Source organism: Trachypithecus francoisi, unplaced genomic scaffold (assembly GCF_009764315.1).
Source record: "Trachypithecus francoisi isolate TF-2019V2 unplaced genomic scaffold, Tfra_2.0 Lachesis_group17, whole genome shotgun sequence".
NCBI lineage: Eukaryota > Metazoa > Chordata > Mammalia > Primates > Cercopithecidae > Trachypithecus > Trachypithecus francoisi.
The window spans coordinates 15,453,558-15,473,321 of record NW_022681462.1 but is presented as its reverse complement, the minus strand read 5'-3'; the positions used below and the strand labels follow the sequence as shown (position 1 = coordinate 15,473,321).

Sequence of the window (19,764 nt, the reverse complement as noted above, 5' to 3'; positions counted from 1 at the left end):
CCTCCTCTCTCAGCCTCCTAAATAGCTGGGGCTACAGATGTGCACCACTGCAGCAGGCTTTTTTTTTTTTTAGGAAATGGTAGTGCTTGCATACAAAAATGGCATAGGTACATACATCAGCAGACATCAAGACTATGTTCAGATCATAAATGTACATATATGTACTGGTGCCATTTTTGCACGCAAACAAATAATGGAAATAGAACTCTAAACTGAAATTTGAAACAAGAGTTCTGGGGTGGGCCCTCTTACTGATTTGTAATTGAATATATAGTTCAATTTTTTCCCATCTGTTAAGCAAAAGACGATTCTAATGTTAGCAAAAACTCACATATCCTGTCGTTGATCATTTTTTCCTTAATTTTTTTTTTTTTTTTTTTGAGACGGAGTCTCGCTCTGTTGCCCAGGCTGGAGTGCAGTGGCCGGATCTCAGCTCACTGCAAGCTCCGCCTCCCGGGTTCCCGCCATTCTCCTGCCTCAGCCTCCCGAGTAGCTGGGGCTACAGGCGCCCGCCACGTCGCCCGGCTAGGTTTTTGTATTTTTTAGTAGAGACGGGGTTTCACCGTGTTAGCCAGGATGGTCTCGATCTCCTGACCTCGTGATCCGCCCGTCTCGGCCTCCCAAAGTGCTGGGATTACAGGCTTGAGCCACCGCGCCCGGCCTCCTTAATTTTTTTTTAAGAGATGGAGCTTCTCACTATGTTGCCCCGGCTGGTCTCGAACTCTTGGGCTCAAATGATCCTCCAACCTCAGCCTCCCTAAGTGCTGGAATTAACAGACCCAAGCTACCGTGCCTGCGCCTGTCATCAGTCATTTAACTTCATGCAAACTGAGTAGAATAAAACTCATCCTTACTGTACCTTATTGCTTTTGTTTTATTGTTGGAATCTCCAGTATTGCAAAAGTAGACCAAAAGTTGACTTATAGGAAAAACTGATAGCAAAAATAATTTTTCTCTTGTTGCTGTATTTGCTGCCCACCATCTAGTTGTTAAAGCCTACTGTTAATTTCTCTCCGCCTACTTCTTTCTCTCCAGGCTTATTCTATGCCATTCTTGCCGTAACTGTTTTTAGCTTTCTCATAGAGTGAACTTTTTAAATTAAAATATAATATCTGCTCATAGTATTATAAAATTCAAGCAGTTCAGCAAATTTCACTGATAATAGAAATACTCAAAAGCAGCTTTATTTTACAAACCCAGCCCAATTTGTGATTAGATTTAACTTGAGTAAACATGAAATGTCTCTCATATTGTTTAAAAATATTGTAAGTTGCTGGGCGTGGTGGCTCATGCCTATAATCCCAGCACTTTGGGAGGCTGAGGCAGGTGGATCACTTGAGGTCAGGAGTTTGAGACCAGCCAGGCCAACATGGTCAAACATCCCTACTGAAATACAAAAATTAGCTGGGCGTGGTGGCACACACCTGTAATCCCAGCTATTCGGGAGACTGAGGCAGGAGAATCTCTTGAACCCAGGAGGTGGAGGTTGCAATGAGCCGAGATCATGCCATTGCACTCTAGCCTAGGCGACAGAGCAAGACTCTTTCTCAAAAAAAAAAAAAAAAAAAAAAGACCGGGCGTGGTGGCTCATGCCTGTAATCCCAGCACTTTGGGAGGCCGAGGCGGGTGGATCACCTGAGGTCGGAGTTTGAGACCAGCCTGACCAACATGGAGAAACCTTGTCTCTACTAAAAATACAAAATTAGCTGGGTGTGGTGGCACATGCCTGTAATGCCAGTTACTCAGGAGGCTGAGGCAGGAGAATCGCTTGAACCCAGGGGACGGGGGTTGCAGTGAGCCGTACTCCAGCCTGGGCAACAAGAGCAAAACTCCGTCTAAAAAAAAAAAAAAATTGTATCTATGTCATGAGCTAGCTTTTTGAAGTGATTGTCATTTTTTGTTTTGTTTTGTTTTTTGAGATGGAGTCTCGTTCTGTTGCCCAGGCTAAAGTGCAGTGGTGCGATCTCAGCTCAGTGCAACCTCTGCCTCCCAGGTTCAAGTGATTCTCCTGCCTCAGCCTCCTGAGGTAGCTGAGACTACAGATGCTTACCACCATGCCTGGCTACTTTTGTATTTTTAGTAGAGGCAGGGTTTCACTGTATTGGCCAGGCTGATCTCGAACTCCTTACCTCAGGTGATCCGCCTCCCTGGGCCTCCCAAAGTGCTGGGATTACAGGCCTGAGCCTCGCCTGGCCTCCTCATAATTTTTTAACCTTTATAAAAACCTTTTAAAACCTTTTCTAAAACCGGTTTTATTTTGAACTAAATTTAGATTTACTGAAATTGTGAAATCAATGTAGAGTTCTTATATACCCTTCACTCTACTTCTCCTAATAGTAACATCTTACATACATGGTACCTTTGTCCAAATTAAGAAATAAACATTGGTACAGTGTTAACTAAGCTATAGACTTAATCTGGTTTCTCTAATTTTTTCACTAATGTTCTTTTTCTATTCTAGCATCTAATTCAGTATACCATATTGTATTTAGTTCTAGGCCATGTTAGCCACCTTCAGTCTGTGACAGTTTCTCAGTCTTTCCTTCTTTTTCGTGATCTTGACACATTTGAAGAGTGCTGATAGGTATTTTGTAGAATGCTCGTCAGTTGTCTGTCAGTTTGCATTTGTCTGATGTTTTTTCTTTTCTTTTTTTTTTTGTGAGACGGCGTCACGCTCTGTTGCCTAGGCTGGAGTGCAGTGGTAAGATCTTGGCTCACTGCAGCCTCCACCTCCCAGGTTCAAGTGATTCTCCTGCCTCAGTCTCCCAAGTAGCTGAAGCTACAGGCATGTGCCACCATGCCTGGCTAATTTTTTGTATTTTAGTAGAGAAGGGGTTTCACCGTGTTGCCCAGGCCGGTCTTGAACTCCTGAGCTCAGGCAATCCGCTGGCGTTGGCCTCCCAAAGCACTGGGATTACGGGTGTGAGCCACCATGCCCGGCCGATATTTTGAGGGATATACTTTGATGAGGTCATACAGATACCTGTTTCCCCCTAGTTTTACCCATTAACTTAGCATTTATCTAGTAAATCTTCCTTGCAGCAATTATTTTTTCTTTTTCTTTTTTCCTTATTTTTTTTTTTTTAAGAGATGGATCTCACTTTGTTGCCCAAGTTGGAATGCTGTAGTGAGTTCATGGCTCACTCAAACTCCTGGGCTCAAGTGATTCTTCTGCCTCAGCCTCTCAAGTAGCTGGGACTACAGACATAGACCACCACACCAAACTGATTAAAAAAAAATATTTTTAGAGATGGGAGTCTTGCTGTGTTGCTCGGGCTGGTCTTGAACTTCTGGCCTCATGTGATCCTTTTACCTCAGCCTAAAAGTAGGTGGGAGTTACAGGTGTGAGCCACCGTACCCAGCATTGCAGCAATTATGAATGTAGTGCTACTGGTCATTTTATGTTTTTCTCATTTCTTCAGCATGTATTATTGAAGTCATATAAGGAAGACTTATCTCTTCTCTCCCATTTATTTATTTAATCATTTATACTGGTAATGAATTAATGGGTATTTATTTTGTGAGTTATAATCTAATACATAGTTATTTACTTTGTGCCTCAAATTGTTCTGGCTTGGCCTTTTTTTTTTTTTTTTGAGATGGAGTCTCCCTCTGCTGCCCAGGCTGGAGTGCAGTGGTGCCATCTCTGCTCACTGCAACCTCCACCTCCTGGGTTCAAGCAATTCTCCTGCCTCAGCCTCCTGAGTAGCTGGGTCTACAGGCGCCTGCCACCACGCCTGACTAATTTTTTGTATTTTTAGTAGAGACAGGGTTTCACCCTGTTAGCCAGGCTGCTCTGGATCTCCTGACCTCATGATCCGCCTGCCTCAGCCTCCCAAAGTGCTGGGATTACAGGCGTGAACCACCACGCCCAGCCGGCTCCTGTATCCTTTTAACATGCCATGCCCTCATCGTTTTTTCCACCTAGTATTTTGGCCAAAAATGTTAATCAAGGATGGCACAAATTTTCTGTAGCTGTATCTCACGATGAAAGAGGCCTGATTAAAAATGTAAAACTAAAATGTTCCCTGATCTCTTAGTACATGCTTTGTAAAAGGCACAGTGCTAGATCCTTGTATACATAGATGCATAAGCCAGCTTACCTTCCACACCCACAGATAGCTATGTCAAACATAAGGGTGGACAAACACAGACTCCAAACTTCTTGAGGGTAGAAAATAATGAAGTTATAGTAGATTAGAAGTACAAAAAGCTAGAGGAAGTTCTGAATTGGAAACAGTGGATGGGATTTACTAGAATAATTTAGGAGGGTGACAATTGTAAATCTTCAAAGGTTTCTTTTTCTTCTTCTTTTTTTTTTTTGAGATGGAGTCTTGCTCTGTCGCCCAGGCTGGAGTGGAATGACGCAATCTCGGCTCACTGCAACCTCCGCCTCCTGGGTCCAAGTGATTCTCCTGCCTCAGCCACCCAAGTAGCTAGGATTACAGACATCTGGCACCATGCTGAGCTAATTTTTGTATTTTTTTTTTTTTTTTTTTAGTAGAGACAGGGTTTCACCATGTTGGTCAGGCTGGTCTTGAACTCCTGACCTCAGGTGATCCACCCACCTCGGCCTCCCAAAGTGCTGGGATTACAGGTGTGAGCCACCGCGCCCAGCCAAATCTTTATAGGTTTCTAAACTAGCATAATTTAGTTTTTTTCACTTAAGTCAAAATTATATTATTGTAGGATGAAAACTTGATCCAAATTCATGAGGAATGAAGAATAAATACATTTAAAGTCTTACCATTTGCTAAATTAGTCTTGGCTCTTTGTACCAAACTTCTGTCCTTGTGCTCTCTAATTTTATATTTGCATATTTTCTATCAACATTTTTACTGTGTGGTGTTTTGTAAATTATAGAAACATTTTAAAGCAAACTCAGAGCAATGAATTTTCACGAATATTCAGTATATTTACAGTTGATAAATAAACTACTTCTGTAGTAGGTGATTTAAAATGTCCCAATGCAAGTTAACATGTCGCTGATCACCCTGTTTCGGTGTATGTCTTTGATAAGGGGAGGTGGGGAAGTTTGTGGGTTTGATTTTATTTGCCTTTCTCATGTGACTGTTGTCATGCTAGTAAACAAATGGTTTGCGAGAGAACCAGTAGTCTTTTGCAAAGATTGTTTTATACAGAGCACTCAACTCTTCATATTATTTATAGTGGCTTTAACTTAAACCTTACATTATTAGAAACTCATAAATAATGTTTTTTTTGTTTGTTTTTTTGAGATGGAGTTTCGCTCTTATTGTCCAGGCTGGAGTACAATGGTGTGATCTTGGCTCACTGCAACCTCCGCCTCCCGGGTTCAAACTATTCTTCTGCCTCTGCCTCCCGAGTAGCTGGGATTACAGGCATGTGCCACCATGCCTGGCTAATTTTGTATTTTTAGTAGATATGGGGTTGCACCACGTTGGCCAGGCTGGTCTGGAACTCCCAACCTCAGGTGATCCACCTGCTTCAGCCTCCCAAAGTGCTGGGATTACAGGCTCACTGAGCCACTGCACCCAGCCATAATGTTTAAAAATAACAGTGTGGTATTTGTAAAACTTAAAAAGAATGTAATGGTTGAAAAAGATAATTTAAAAAAATTGACTTAATTTCTTGAATCCATAATGTAACTTGTAATGCAATTAGGAAGCCTTCATGTTTCTTTCTTTCTTTTTTTTTTTTTCTTTTAGATGGAGTTTTGCTCTTGTTGCCCAGGCTGCAGTGCGTGATCTCAGCGCACTACAACCTCTGCCTCCCAGGTTCAAGTGATGCTCCTGCCTCAGCCTCCCGAGTAGCTGGGATTACAGGTGCCCGCCACCACACCCAGCTGATTTTTGTATTTTTAGTAGAGGCGGGGTTTCACCGTGTTGGCCAGGCTGATCTCAAACTCCTGACCTCTGGTGATCCACTGCACCTGGGCCTGTTCATGTTTTTTAAAGCTTGATGGTTGCTCTGAAATAGAGTTGTTGAATTTTTTTTTGAAACTCCTCTTTTGCCCAAGCTGAGCTCACTGCAACCTCCACCTCCTGAGTTCAGGCAATTCTCATGGGTCAGCCTCCCGAGTAGCTGGGATTAAAGCTGCCCACCACCACGCCTGGCTAATTTTAGTATTTTTAGTAGAGACGGGGTTTCACCATGTTGGCCAGGCTGGTCTGGAACTTCTGACCTCAGGCGTGAGCCACTACGCCTGGCCTGAGTTGTTGATCTTTAAGGTGATACTTCAGACAACATCTGAGGCCCAGTACAGTCCTTTACTGTAACTGGGTCCAGTAAGGCGAATTCAGAGAATGTTTTTGAGTGTTTACTGGATGCCTGGCATGGTGCTCAGGGAGATTGGTACGTTAAGTCCAGTTGTTGTGTTGAAACTTGTTTAAAAACCTCCCTGCTAAATCCCAGCTACTCAGGAGGCTGAGGCCTGAGAATCACTTGAACCCTGGAGGCAGAGGTTGCAGTGAGTGGAGATTGAGCCACTGCACTCCAGTCTGGGCGACAGAGTGAGACTCTGTAATAACAACAACATCCCCCAAAAAACCAACCTACTATGGTAGTATCAATGCTGTGATAGTCTTGCTATCTTAATACATGTAAATTCTTAACATATACTCATTGTTAATGTTCGGTGTTTAGTATTCTTAAGAATATTTGGTGCTGGGCGCGGTGGCTCACGCCTGTAATCCCAGCACTTTGGGAGGCTGAGGCGGGCGGATTACCTAAGGTCAGGAGTTTGAGACCAGCCTGGCCAACATGGTGAAATTCCTGTGTTTACTAGAAATACAAAAATTAGCTGGGCGTGGTGGCACATGCCTGTAATCCCAGCTACTTCAGAGGATGATGCAGGAGAATTGCTTGAACCTGGGAGGTGGAGGCTGCAGTGACCTGAGATTGCTTCAGTGCACTCCACCCTGGGCGACAGAGTGAGACTCTTGTCTCAAAACAAACAACAAAAGAATATTTGGGGCCGGGCACGGTGGCTCACACCTGTAATCCCAGCACTTTGGGAGGCCAAGGTGGGTAGATTACTTGAGGTCAGGAGTTGGAGACCAGCCTGACCAACATGGTGAAACCCTGTCTTTACTAAAAATGCAAAAATTAGCCTGAGCAACAGAGCAAGACTCTGTCTCAAAAAACAGAAAAAAGAATATTTGGTTTAATTAAGAAGTAACCTTATCAATAGTAGTAAAGTCAGTCAGCCAGCTGAATTGCCACGTACAAATTGTTGGTATTAGGTATCATTTATTAAGGATAGTATTCTACAATAGCGATCTTTTTAAAAATTTTAAAATCTCAAACTGGAAAGGATGTCTAGTTCATTCTGTGCTTCAGTCCCGTCTTCTGATTTACTTGTTTAAAAGCTTTTTGTTTTCTTCTCTGACTTCTGTTTTGCTGCTGATAATTAAAGACAATAAGTATAACAATAAGTGTAATATGGTAGTTTGCTAAAACCAAAACAATGTTTTAAGTAATGCATATCATTATGTAAACCTACGTAATAGTTAAATATTCACAAAGATAATCACTTATGGAAGTTTTATATTCTCTCTTCTTTGGCAGTACAATTAAAATGAAAAAAATAAGTTTTATATCTTGTTTATATGTACATAATTTTAATCTAAATTGTGACGTGGTTTTCATTTTAGCATTTTTTGAAAAGTAAATCAAAAAGGACAAGTACAAAATCATGTGTATCTTCTACAAAAACAATATGTAAATTCTAAGGTTTTTGTCCTTTTGAAATTGCTTAAAAGAATGCATAGAACTGGTCTGAGTTGGAAAGGATCTATGAGGAATTTCCTTGGAGACCATGGATGAATAATACGTTGTCTTAGTTCCATGAAGGAATCTCTGGGGATAGTTTTTGAGTTAGGCCTGGCAATGTTAGAGATACATAAAGCGAGCCTTGTTTTATTGTCGGGCGTGGTGGCTCACACCTGTAATCTCAGGACTTTGGGAGACTGAGGCGGGCAGATCATGAGGTCAGGAGATTGAGACCGTCCTGGCCAACATGGTGAAATCCCGTCTCTACTAAAAATACAAAAATTAGCTGTGCATGGTGGTGCATGCCTGTATTCCCAGCTACTTGGGAGGCTGAGGTAGAGGAATCACTTGAACCAAGGAGGCAGAGGTTGCAGTGAGCCAAGATTGCGCCACTGTACTCCAGCCTGGTGACAGAGCAAGACTCTGTCTCAAAAAAAAAAAAAAAAAGCCTGGTTTTCAATGGTTCTGAAAAATGCTTTAATACAAGTGTAGAATGTTGGTCAAGTTTTATACTTAAACAGCCTGTGAATTTACCACATTTCTAGTTTAAAATATAATAAGGGCTTTCAGAAGTTAAATGAACATTGTTTTGAGGGGAGAATTCAAGCTGGATGCTAGAGAAGAATCATGAAAACCCCTTCATTGAAGGAATGCTATGAAATTATTTGAACTTGGAATTTTTTTTTTTTTTTCTCATTTTGAGACAGTTTCATTCTTATTGCCCAGGCTGGAACTGGAGTGCAGCGGCGCAATCTCGGTTTACTGCAGCCTTTGCCTCCTGGGTTCAAACAGTTCTTCTGCCTCAGCCTCCTGAGTAGCTGGGATTACAGGCACCCACCACCATGCCTGGCTAATTTTTGTATTTTTAATAGAGACGGGGTTTCACTGTGTTGGTCAGACTGGTCTTGAACTCCTGACCTCAAGTGAACTGCCTACCTTGGCCTCCCAAAGTGTTGGGATTACAGGTGTGAGCCACTGGCACCTGGCCTGATCTTAGAATTTGAAGGAGAGACTAATATTTCATGGGTAAAAACAATGAAAAGTTACCTTTTTGTAATCTAATACTGTAGAGGAGTGGGATTTATTTAGAATGTTTTAAGTATCTTGGGCAGTCCAAGAGTGCATATCACTTACTTTTCTTTTCCTTCTTTCCTTTTAAATGGAAGTTCACTGATGTTAGAGATCATAGGTGGCATTGCCTACTTTTTACATATTCTGTCATGTTTAGTGATCTGTCAGAAGGGCTGCAGCTGTTCGTAGTTTTGGCTTAAGCCATGCATGGGCTTTATAGGAGATGTAGTCTTCACAGTGAATTGTTATTTGTAGCTGTGTTTTTGTTGTTTATACCTTACAATAATGCAGTATGCTTTTTATTAACATCATTTTCTTTTTCTTTTTGCAGTGATTATTTATTCAAGTTACTTCTGATTGGCGACTCTGGGGTTGGAAAGTCTTGCCTTCTTCTTAGGTTTGCAGTAAGTTGAAATTGAAATGCCTTTACAATTAATGGTACACTTAATGCTATGTATGTTTTCTAGGTAGACAAAAAAAATTAAAGTTTTATTCAGAATAAGTTAATTATTCCAGAATTTATATATTTAAGGACTCCAAATATACATCCCCAGTGGTATCTTGGACTGTTAAATAAAAAAATATTGTTGCTCTTAAATTCAGTGAAGTATGGTTTTAAAGTCAGAATGTCTAATTTGGTCAGAGTCAAACAGTAGTTCCAATATAGGCACCAAGTTAAAGGGGTAGTTGTTGGCCTGTGTTGAAAGTGACTTGATGAAAATAAATCTTAAAGTTAACTTTGGTAGAATAAAAAGAAAAAGCAGAGCCAGGTGGTGCAGTGGCTCATGCCTGCAATCTCAGCTACTCAGGATGCTGGGGGTGGAAGGATCACTTGAGGCCAGGAGTTTGAGACCAACCTGGGCAACATAGCACGACTCTGTCTCTGAAAAAAAAAAAAAAAAGTTAAAGAAAAAGTAGAGTCCTGGACCAACTTTATTGGCCAGTGGCATAGTTCTAAATGTTCTAAATGCTGAAGCTGACAGATAAAGGACTTCAGACTTAGCAGAATTCACAGTGTCCTTCATAGTCTTTATCAACTACCTTTACATTTAGCATGTTTCCTGGGCAGGCGTGGTGGCTCACGCCTATAATCCCAGCACTTTGGGAGGCCGAGATGGGCGGATCACAAGGTCAAGAGATCAAGACCATCCTGGTCAACATGGTGTGAAACCCCGTCTCTACTAAAAATACAAAATATTAGCTGGGCATGGGGGTACATGCCTGTAGTCCCAGCTACTTGGGAGGCTGAGGCAGGAGAATCACTTGAACCCAGGAGGCGGAGGTTGCAGTGAGCCGAGATTGCGCTGCTGTACTCCAGCTTGGCAACAGAGCGAGACTCTCTCAAAAAAAAAAAAAAAACATATATATGTGTGTATATATATAAATTACCACGTTTCCCTTCTTACTGTCTAGATCATTGCTTCTCAGAGCATGGACCAAAGACTCCTGGGGGTTACCAAGACCCTCTCCGGTAGCCCATGAGGTCAAAATATCCTAATAATACTAAGACATCCCAGGCTTAAACCATTCTCCCACCTCAGCCTCCTAAGTGGCTGGGACCACAGGCATGCGCCATCATGCCTGGCTAATTTTTGTATTTTTTGTAGCGACAGAGTCTCACTTGGTTGCCCAGGCTGGTCTCGAACTTCTGAGCTCAAGCGATCCACATGTCTCAGTCTCCCAAAGTGCTGGAGAAAGCACTTCTTACTGCATACTGGCTAGTGTGTTGGTTATTTTGGAAAAAAGAAAAGCATTTATAGTTTTTTGAGTTGTAAGCTGAGCTAACTGCTTTATTTTTTGCCATGGAACATCATTTTTTTTTTTTTTTTGAGATGGAATATTGCTTTGTTGCCCAGGCTGGAGTGCAATGGTGTGCTCTTGGCTCACTGCAACCTCTCCGCCTTCCGGGTTCAAGCAATTCTTCTGCCTCAGCCTCCCAAGCAGCTGGGATTATAGGCACCAAGGCCAGCTAGTTTTTGTATTTTTAGTAGAGATGGGGTTTTACCATGTTGGCCAGGCTGATCTCGAACTCCTGGCCTCAGGTGATCCGACTGCCTCAGCCTCCCAAAGTGCTGGGATTACAGGCGTGAGCCACCATGCCCGACCTTTTTTTTTTTTTTTTTTGGAGACGGAGTCTTGCTCTGTCGCCCGGGCTGGGCTGGAGTGCAGTGGCCGGATCTCAGCTCATCACAAGCTCTGCCTCCCGGGTTTATATGCCATTCTCCTGCCTCAGCCTCCCGAGTAGCTGGGACTACAGGCGCCCGCCACCTCGCCCGGCTAGGTTTTTTTGGTATTTTTTAGTAGAGACGGGGTTTCACCATGTTAGCCAGGATGGTCTCGATCTCCTGACCTCGTGATCCGCCCGTCTCGGCCTCCCAAAGTGCTGGGATTACAGGCTTGAGCCACCACGCCCGGCCTTTTTTTTTTTTTTTTTAACTTGAAAGAACAGCTAATAGACAAATTAGATTAGAATTGTACAGAATTGGCTGTTTGACATATTTTCTCAGATGAACTGTGATAGTCATTTCACGGGAAGTAGCTGCAAGCATTTGTTGGCTGAAATAAAATTTAAGTTTACAGTGGAAAATTAGAATTTGAAAAAACTTAACAGTTTACCGCTTGACAGTATCCAAATACATACGACTTTTCTGATGAGTGCTGATATTAATGAAGGTTATTTAAAAAATGTTAAATAATGTATAATTCTTTTTATATAACAGTTAAAAATAAAACCATGAAGTACTAGAATAAAACATAGGTGGCTCTTTAATCTTGGTGTGTGAAGGTATTTTCTTTTTTTTTTTTTTTTTTTTGAGATGGAGTCTTGCTCTGTCGCCCAGGCTGGAGTGCAGTGGCCGGATCTCAGCTCACTGCAACCTCCACCTCCGGGTTCACGCCTTTCTCTTGCCTCAGCCTCCCGAGTAGCTGGGACCACAGGCGCCTGCCACCTCGTTCGGCTAATTTTTTTGTATTTTTAGTAGAGACGGGGTTTCACCGTGTTAGCCAGGATGGTCTTGATCTCCTGACCTCGTGATCCGCCCATCTCGGCCTCCAAAGTGCTGGGATTACAGGCGTGAGCCACCATGCCCGACCTTTTTTTTTTTTTTTTTGGAGACGGAGTCTTGCTCTGTCGCCCGGGCTGGGCTGGAGTGCAGTGGCCGGATCTCAGCTCATCACAAGCTCTGCCTCCGGGTTTATATGCCATTCTCCTGCCTCAGCCTCCCGAGTAGCTGGGACTACAGGCGCCCGCCACCTCGCCCGGCTAGGTTTTTTTGGTATTTTTTAGTAGAGACGGGGTTTCACCATGTTAGCCAGGATGGTCTCGATCTCCTGACCTCGTGATCCGCCCGTCTCGGCCTCCCAAAGTGCTGGGATTACAGGCTTGAGCCACCACGCCCGGCCTTTTTTTTTTTTTTTTTAACTTGAAAGAACAGCTAATAGACAAATTAGATTAGAATTGTACAGAATTGGCTGTTTGACATATTTTCTCAGATGAACTGTGATAGTCATTTCACGGGAAGTAGCTGCAAGCATTTGTTGGCTGAAATAAAATTTAAGTTTACAGTGGAAAATTAGAATTTGAAAAAACTTAACAGTTTACCGCTTGACAGTATCCTAAATACATACGACTTTTCTGATGAGTGCTGATATTAATGAAGGTTATTTAAAAAATGTTAAATAATGTATAATTCTTTTTATATAACAGTTAAAAATAAAACCATGAAGTACTAGAATAAAACATAGGTGGCTCTTTAATCTTGGTGTGTGAAGGTATTTTCTTTTTTTTTTTTTTTTTTGAGATGGAGTCTTGCTCTGTCGCCCAGGCTGGAGTGCAGTGGCCGGATCTCAGCTCACTGCAACCTCCACCTCCCGGGTTCACGCCTTTCTCTTGCCTCAGCCTCCCGAGTAGCTGGGACCACAGGCGCCTGCCACCTCGTTCGGCTAATTTTTTTGTATTTTTAGTAGAGACGGGGTTTCACCGTGTTAGCCAGGATGGTCTTGATCTCCTGACCTCGTGATCCGCCCATCTCGGCCTCCCAAAGTGCTGGGATTACGGGCTTGAGCCACCGTGCCCGGCCAGGTATTTTCTAAAATAAGAAAAAATCAAAGAAATCACTGCTACATTTGATTGTATTAAAATTAATTTGTTGTGGGCACAAAAATGTTAGAAAACTGATGGCACTAGCAAATAAGTATGTATGAAGATTGGTATTCTCAATATGTAAAGCACATTTGCACATCAATAAGAAAAGAATATTTGTCCTAATGGAAGTAGTGGCAAATACATCAGCAGTCAGTTGAAAAAAGAAGTAATACAAATTGCCAGTTGGGTGCAGTGGCTCATGCCTGTAATCCCAGCATTTTGGGAGGCTGAGGCTGGTGGATCACCTGAGGTCAGGAGTTCGAGACCAGCCTGACCAACATGGAGAAACCCCGTGTCTACTAAAAATACAAAATTGGCCGGGTGTGGTGGCGTATGCCTGTAATCCCAGCTACTCTGGAGGCTGAGGCAGGAGAATTGCTTGAACCCGGGAGGCGGAGGTTGTGGTGAGTATTAAAATTAAGAATAATTCTTAAGCAACACTCAGTAGGTGGGAAGAATCTAGCTGTAGCCTGAGGTGTTTGTGCTTCAAGGAAGACCCTGTCTGGGATGCCCATTGCTTGAAGTCAGAGGTTTTCTGGTACTGCCTGCATAGTAGGATACCTGGAAAGTATTTTTTAAATGCTGATCCCTATATCCTCAGAATATTAATAGAGACAGTTGTGGTGAGGACTATAATAAAGAAATGTGCAATAAGTTTTGGGGGCACAGAGGGAAGAATCTATTGGCTGAGGAGTTGAAGAAATTGGGCACTCAGTATTGGCTGAGCTCAAAATCAGATGAATAAATGCCATATGACCTTGGTGCTGGGGAGTAAGTAGGGTTATGCAGAAAGAGATAACTGAGGCTTTTGGGCAGAAGGAATAGTAACGGCTCAGAGGCATGGGAGTTAAGGTCATTTAGGGGTTTATAAGAATTCAGTATTTCTTTCTTTTTTTTTTTTGAGATGGAGTCTAGTTCTGTCGTCCAGGCTGGAGTACAGTGGCACGATCTCGGCTCACTGCAACCTCCACCTCCTGGGTTCAAGTGATTCTCCTGCCTCAGCCTCCTGAGTAGCTGGGATTACAGGCACCCGCCACCACACCCAGCTAATTTTTTGTATTTTTAGTAGAGATGGGGTTTCACCATCTTGGCCAGGCTGATCTTGAACTCCTGTCCTTGTGATCCACTCACCTCAGCCTCCCAAAGTGCTGGTATTACAGGTGTGAGCCACCATGCCCCGCCCATATTTCTAAAAATGTTTTCTGTAAAATGACATTGCCATTATCAACCTATAAAATACATTTTCCATTGGTTGTTTTGTTGCTTAGTCTTTTAATCTAGTTTTATAACTTACCATATATATATATATATATATATATATATATATATATATATATATTTTGGAGATGAAGTCTCGCTCTGTCACCCAGGCTGGAGTGCAGTGGTGTGATTTTGGCTCACTGCAAGCTCCGCCTCCTGGGTTCATGCCGTTCTTCTGCCTCAGGCTCCCAAGTAGCTGGGCCTATAGTCGCCTGTCACCACACCTGGCTAATTTTTTGTATTTTTAGTAGAGATGGGGTTTTACCATGTTAGCCAGGATGGTCTCAATCTCCTGACCTTGTGATCCGCCCGCCTTGGTCTCCCAAAGTGCTGGGATTACAGGCGTGAGGCACCGCGCCCGGCCTTTATTTATATATTTTTTTATGCCATTGACTTTTTGCAGAAACTGGAGCACTTGTCCTGTAGATTGTCCAATATTTTTGATTTGTTATTTTGCTTCCTTATGCTTATTCGTTTATCCCTCTTTCTGTAATTAGAAGACCTAGAACTGCACTATCCTTAGAGTGACTACTAGTTCTTTGTAGCTATTTAAATTTAAATTAATTAAAACTGAAAAAGTTTGGTGGCTCACACCTGTAATCCCAGCACTTTGGGAGGCCAAGGTGGGAGGATTGCTTGAGTGCAGGAGTTCAAGGCTTCAGTGAGCTGTGATTGTACTCTAGCTTGGGAGACATTGAGACCCTGTCCCGTTAAGGGGGAAAAATAATAGAAAAACAATCAAAAATTTAGTTTCTTGTTTCACAAGCCGCATAGGGCTAATGGCTGCCATATTGGCTAGCACAGCTTATAGAACCTTTCCATTGTACAGAAAGTTCTGTTTGGCAGTGCTGTTCTCATTAGACTTGATTCGATTAAGGTCCATCTTTGTTGACAGAATACTTCTTAGGTGGTGCTTTGTGGTTCACATGATGATAGCCTGGTCTGTTCATTCATATATCTTTTCACAAGAAATATTTTTATTCCATTCTTAATAAAATTTCATGGCAAGTACTTGCGAGAAGCAGTTACAATTTTAAAAGTTTAACATTGGGTTAAAAAATTGACAGGAAACATACATTCACAGGAAAGCTTGTGCACAAATGTTCATAGCTGCATTATTCATAATAGCCAAAAAGTGGAAACAACCCAAATCAATTTATGAATAGATAAAATGTGGTATATTTGTACATGTAATATTATTCAGCCAATAAAATGGGCCAGGCATGGTGGCTCACACCTGTAATCCCAGCACTTTGAGAGGCTGAGGCAGGGGGATCACTTGAGGCCAGGAGTTTGAGACCAGCCTGACCATCATCACAAACCCCATCTCTACTAAACATACATAAATTAGGCAGGTGTGGTGATGCATGCCTGTAGTCCCAACTACTCAGGTGGCTGAGTCATGAGGATCGCTTGAACCTGGGAGACAGAAGTTGCAGTGAGCTGAGATCATGACAGTGCACTCCAGCCTGGGCAACAGAGCAACACCCTGCCTCAAAAAAAAAAAAAGAATGAAGTAATAAAGTACTGTTACATGGTATAATAACATGGATGAACCTTGAAAATGTTCTGCTAAATGAAGGAAGGCAGACACAGAGGGCCAGATATTTTATGATTCCATTTGTACAAAATGTCCAAAATTGGCAAATCTAAAGAGACAGAAAGTAGATCAGTGGTTGCCAGGGTGTGAAGACGGGTTCTTTCTGAAGCGGGTACAGGGTTCTTTCTGGATTGATGAAAATATCCTGGCATTCATGGTTGTAGCTCGCAACCTTGTGAATGTATAAGAACCACTGAATTGTCCACTTCAGAAAGGTGACTTTTATGTGATGTGCATTATGTCTAAAAAAAAAAAAAAATCATTAACTAGGAAGCAAGATTGACTTCTAAGAAAAAGTCCATAATAGTGGAGTGAAATGATTGTTGTTTTGTGGTGAATAAATTGGGTAGGTGGGTCACAAGAGTTTTGCTGATTAGTGATTAGAAAAATTATTCATAATCATTGAAAATATAAAATGTTTTTCTATATGATGTATGTAAAGAATTTGGCAAGAGATGATGTTTGGAAAAAATAAAGAATGGCTATTGTAGAGATCTTAAGGAAAGAAGAAACTACAATTAAGTAGTGGTTTGTAATCAGAATATGAAGAAAGTACTGAAAGTGGATGGAGTGACTGTTGTCAGCATGTTGTACTTTATACATTTCATTCATAAACTTGGACTGTAGATAAAAGTAAACATGATTTTTTTTATTTACTCTTGAACAACAGTTTTTTTTTTTTCACTTAGATTTGCATCTGCTCCACTGAACAATACATTTAATTGTTAATTATTTCCCCCTTCAGGATGATACATATACAGAAAGCTACATCAGCACAATTGGTGTGGATTTCAAAATAAGAACTATAGAGTTAGACGGGAAAACAATCAAGCTTCAAATAGTAAGTGACTTTTGGCTAGTAATTTTTTTGGAATTTATTTTGGCAAATTTGTAATGTATTATTTTGTGCATATTTAATATGTGAACAATTGAATGTAAAATGTCTTAAGAATCATGTACTTAAGATAGAATAGTAGAATAAGAATTATTTAGATTAAAAATAATGTTTTCAAGATTACTTAAGCCTCACTGAATTTTCTGTTCATGAAGCAGAGAAACTCATGTTTTAAGTCAAACTTGGTCCTCATCTTTTATCAGTGGAAATCTAAGTTCAAGTTTACCTTGTCCTACAGTGCAAATGTTACAGACCATTTTTGTTTGTCTTTTACTGTGCTAAGTGCATGAACATTAAAGGAACCCTAGGAAGAGATTCTTCATATGTGGCTCAGTTGAAGAGAAGTACTTATGTAGTTCTGTTTTAAGTATTTTTATTAGATAGTGTGCACCAACTCTGTAGAAACACAGAATTTTGTTGGAAAGGAACTTAGTTTTTGTAACATGTTCATTTTACTGCTCAAAAAAATAAATGCTGAAAGATTTAATGACTTGCCTACAGTTACTGGTAGAACCAAGTGACCGAAGCTCTCTCTTCAATATTTTGTGTGTCTGTGCCATCCTATCCCCCTTATCCATCTTTATACCCCCAGCCCCCAATTAAATATAGGCAGGTATAATAGTTCAGTTGTGCCTCTTCAGTATGGGTCTGAGTCCTGTCAGTGTGGACATATCTGTGGTCTTTTAAAAAATAAATCTCTCAGTAGTTTTCAGAGTAGGCTATTAGCAAGAAGTAGGCTGTATAAACACAGGAAACCAGTGACTGCCCCTTTTCATGGAACTGATGACACATGGAACTGGAAGGAGTCCTGTATTAGGAGTCAGAAGACTTAGATTTGTTGTCTTGGATCTCGTGTTTACTTGATAGAGAATCATGGGTTTGTGTCTTGGGGGAAAAGGCCAAACCCTGAGACCCAGTTTCGTTTCTAAAGTGAGTGTGATGACACCTGATTTACTAATTTATAAGGTAGTTGTGAGAACCAAATCTAATAGCTTTATGTATGTGACAATACATGTGAAAGCCCTTTGTAAACTTTTGGGCAGTATATAGATACTACTTATGATATGACATGCCCAGATAAATGGGTGTTTGATAGGTTAAGTCGCTTCTTTTCCTTATATGATTCTGATGAGGAAAAGAGGTACGTTACAAAAGATAGGTGGATGTGGGTATTGATATAAGTAAATACACTTGATGTGTCAAATTAGGACTTGCAAGGATTTTGTTTTCAGAAATAGCTTGAAATACTTTCAGTGAACAAATTACCCTCCATATTTTTTCCCGCTATATAAGTACATTGTCAACTTTTTATTTGGCACCATAAAGAGTACATTAAAGATCTACCCAAAACTGTACTTTAAAGTACTGGTATGGAATAATTGTATTATGTGTGATCATTGGCGTTCATAAGATTTGGGTGTGTATTTGTATGTGAAACATTCATATTTTGTTACTTTCCTGTGGCTGGAGGGGATCTTACAGGACACTCTTTGTCTTTCATCTTTAATAGGAATTTCTTTTCCATGCCTGAAGGCCTCATTTTGAACATTTTGTTTGTGTTTGTTTTTTTATTTTTTGAGATATAGTATTGCTCTTTCTCCCAGGCTGGAGTGCAGTGGCACAATTTCAGGTCACTGCAACCTCCACCTCCTGGGTTCAAGTGATTCTCCTGCCTTAGCCTCCCTAATAGCTGGGATTACATGTGTGTACCACCATGCCCGGACAATTTTTTTTTTTTTTTTTTGAGACGGAGCCTTGCTGTGTCGCCTAGGCTGGAGTGTAGTGGTGTGATCTTGGCTCACTGCAACCTCCTTCTCCCAGGTTCAAGTGATTCTTTTGCCTCAGCCTCCTGAGTAGCTGGGATTATAGGTGTGCGCCACCACGCCCTGCTAATTTTTTGTGTTTTTAGTAGAGACAGGGTTTCACCATGTTGGTTAGGCTGGTCTCGAACTCCTGACCTCATGATCTGCCTGCCTCAGCTTCCCAAAGTGCTGGAATTATAGGCATGAGCCACTGTGCCCGGCCTTCGGATAAGTTTTGTATTTTTCATAGAGATGGGGTTTTGCCATGTTGGCCAGGCTGGTCTCAAACTCCTTACCTCAAGTGATCCACACATCTTGGCCTCCCAAAGTGCTGGGATTATAGGCATGAGCCACCACGCCTGGCTTTTTGAACATTTTTAAGAAGCTTACCATTTTTTCAAAGTAGCTAGTTCCATTTTATATATAACTTTGGCCAGGCATGTTGGCTCACACCTGTAATCCCAGCACTTTGGGAGGGCTAGGTCAGAGAGTCACTTGAGGCCAGGAGTAAACATAGCTCCTGTGACCAACCTGATCAACATAGAGACTCCATCTCTACCAAAAAAAAAAAAAAAAAAAGCCAGGTGTGGTGGTCCATGCCTGTAGTCCTAACTCCCCAGGAGACTGCGGTGGGAGGAACGTTTGAGCCCAGAAGACTGCAGTGAGGCAAGATTGCACCATTGCACCCCAGCTTTGAGGACAGAGCGAGACCCTGTCTCAAAAACAAAATAAGGCTGGGCGCAGTGGCTGTCCAGGCGTCGTGGTTCACGCTTATAGTCCTAGCACTTTGGGAGGCCAAGGTTGGCAGATTGCCTGAGCTCAGGAGGTCTAAGACCAGCCTGAGCAACATGGCGAAACCTAATCTCTGCAAAATATACAGAAAAAAAACACAAAACCTCTAGTTGCCAGTTATTTTGATTATTTATTCCTAGCGATTCCTTTTTTTTTTTTTTTGAGACAAAATCTCACTTTGTCTCCCAGGCTGGAGTGCAGTGGCACTATCTCAGCTCACTGCATGATTCTTTTAGAGACATGTTAATTCTTTATATTGAGCTTAAGCCTGTTTCCTTTTACTTCTGTCTCTTACTTATTCCTCTGCCTTGTGGAGCTGCCTGAATCAGATTAATTCCTCTTTTATTGGCAAGCCTGCCCTTCAGATTGATCTTATCACCACCTTTCTTCTACCTCTGAAGTTCCTCATGCTTTCCTGTAATGATATTTTCAGAACCTTGTGCAGTTT

At 41.6% G+C, this 19,764-nt stretch overlaps 1 protein-coding gene across 2 annotated transcripts in view; it reads left to right on the top strand.

Annotated features, from left to right (window-relative positions):
• The window catches only part of RAB1A (RAB1A, member RAS oncogene family), a 49,735-nt gene that overhangs the window by 19,940 nt on the left and 10,031 nt on the right, over positions 1–19,764 (top strand). For both annotated transcript variants that reach the window (XM_033239244.1, XM_033239245.1), the window contains exons 2-3: positions 9,155–9,227; positions 16,573–16,668. In XM_033239244.1, the coding sequence (XP_033095135.1) occupies positions 9,155–9,227; positions 16,573–16,668 (169 nt within the window). The remainder of the gene's footprint in view (positions 1–9,154; positions 9,228–16,572; positions 16,669–19,764) is intronic.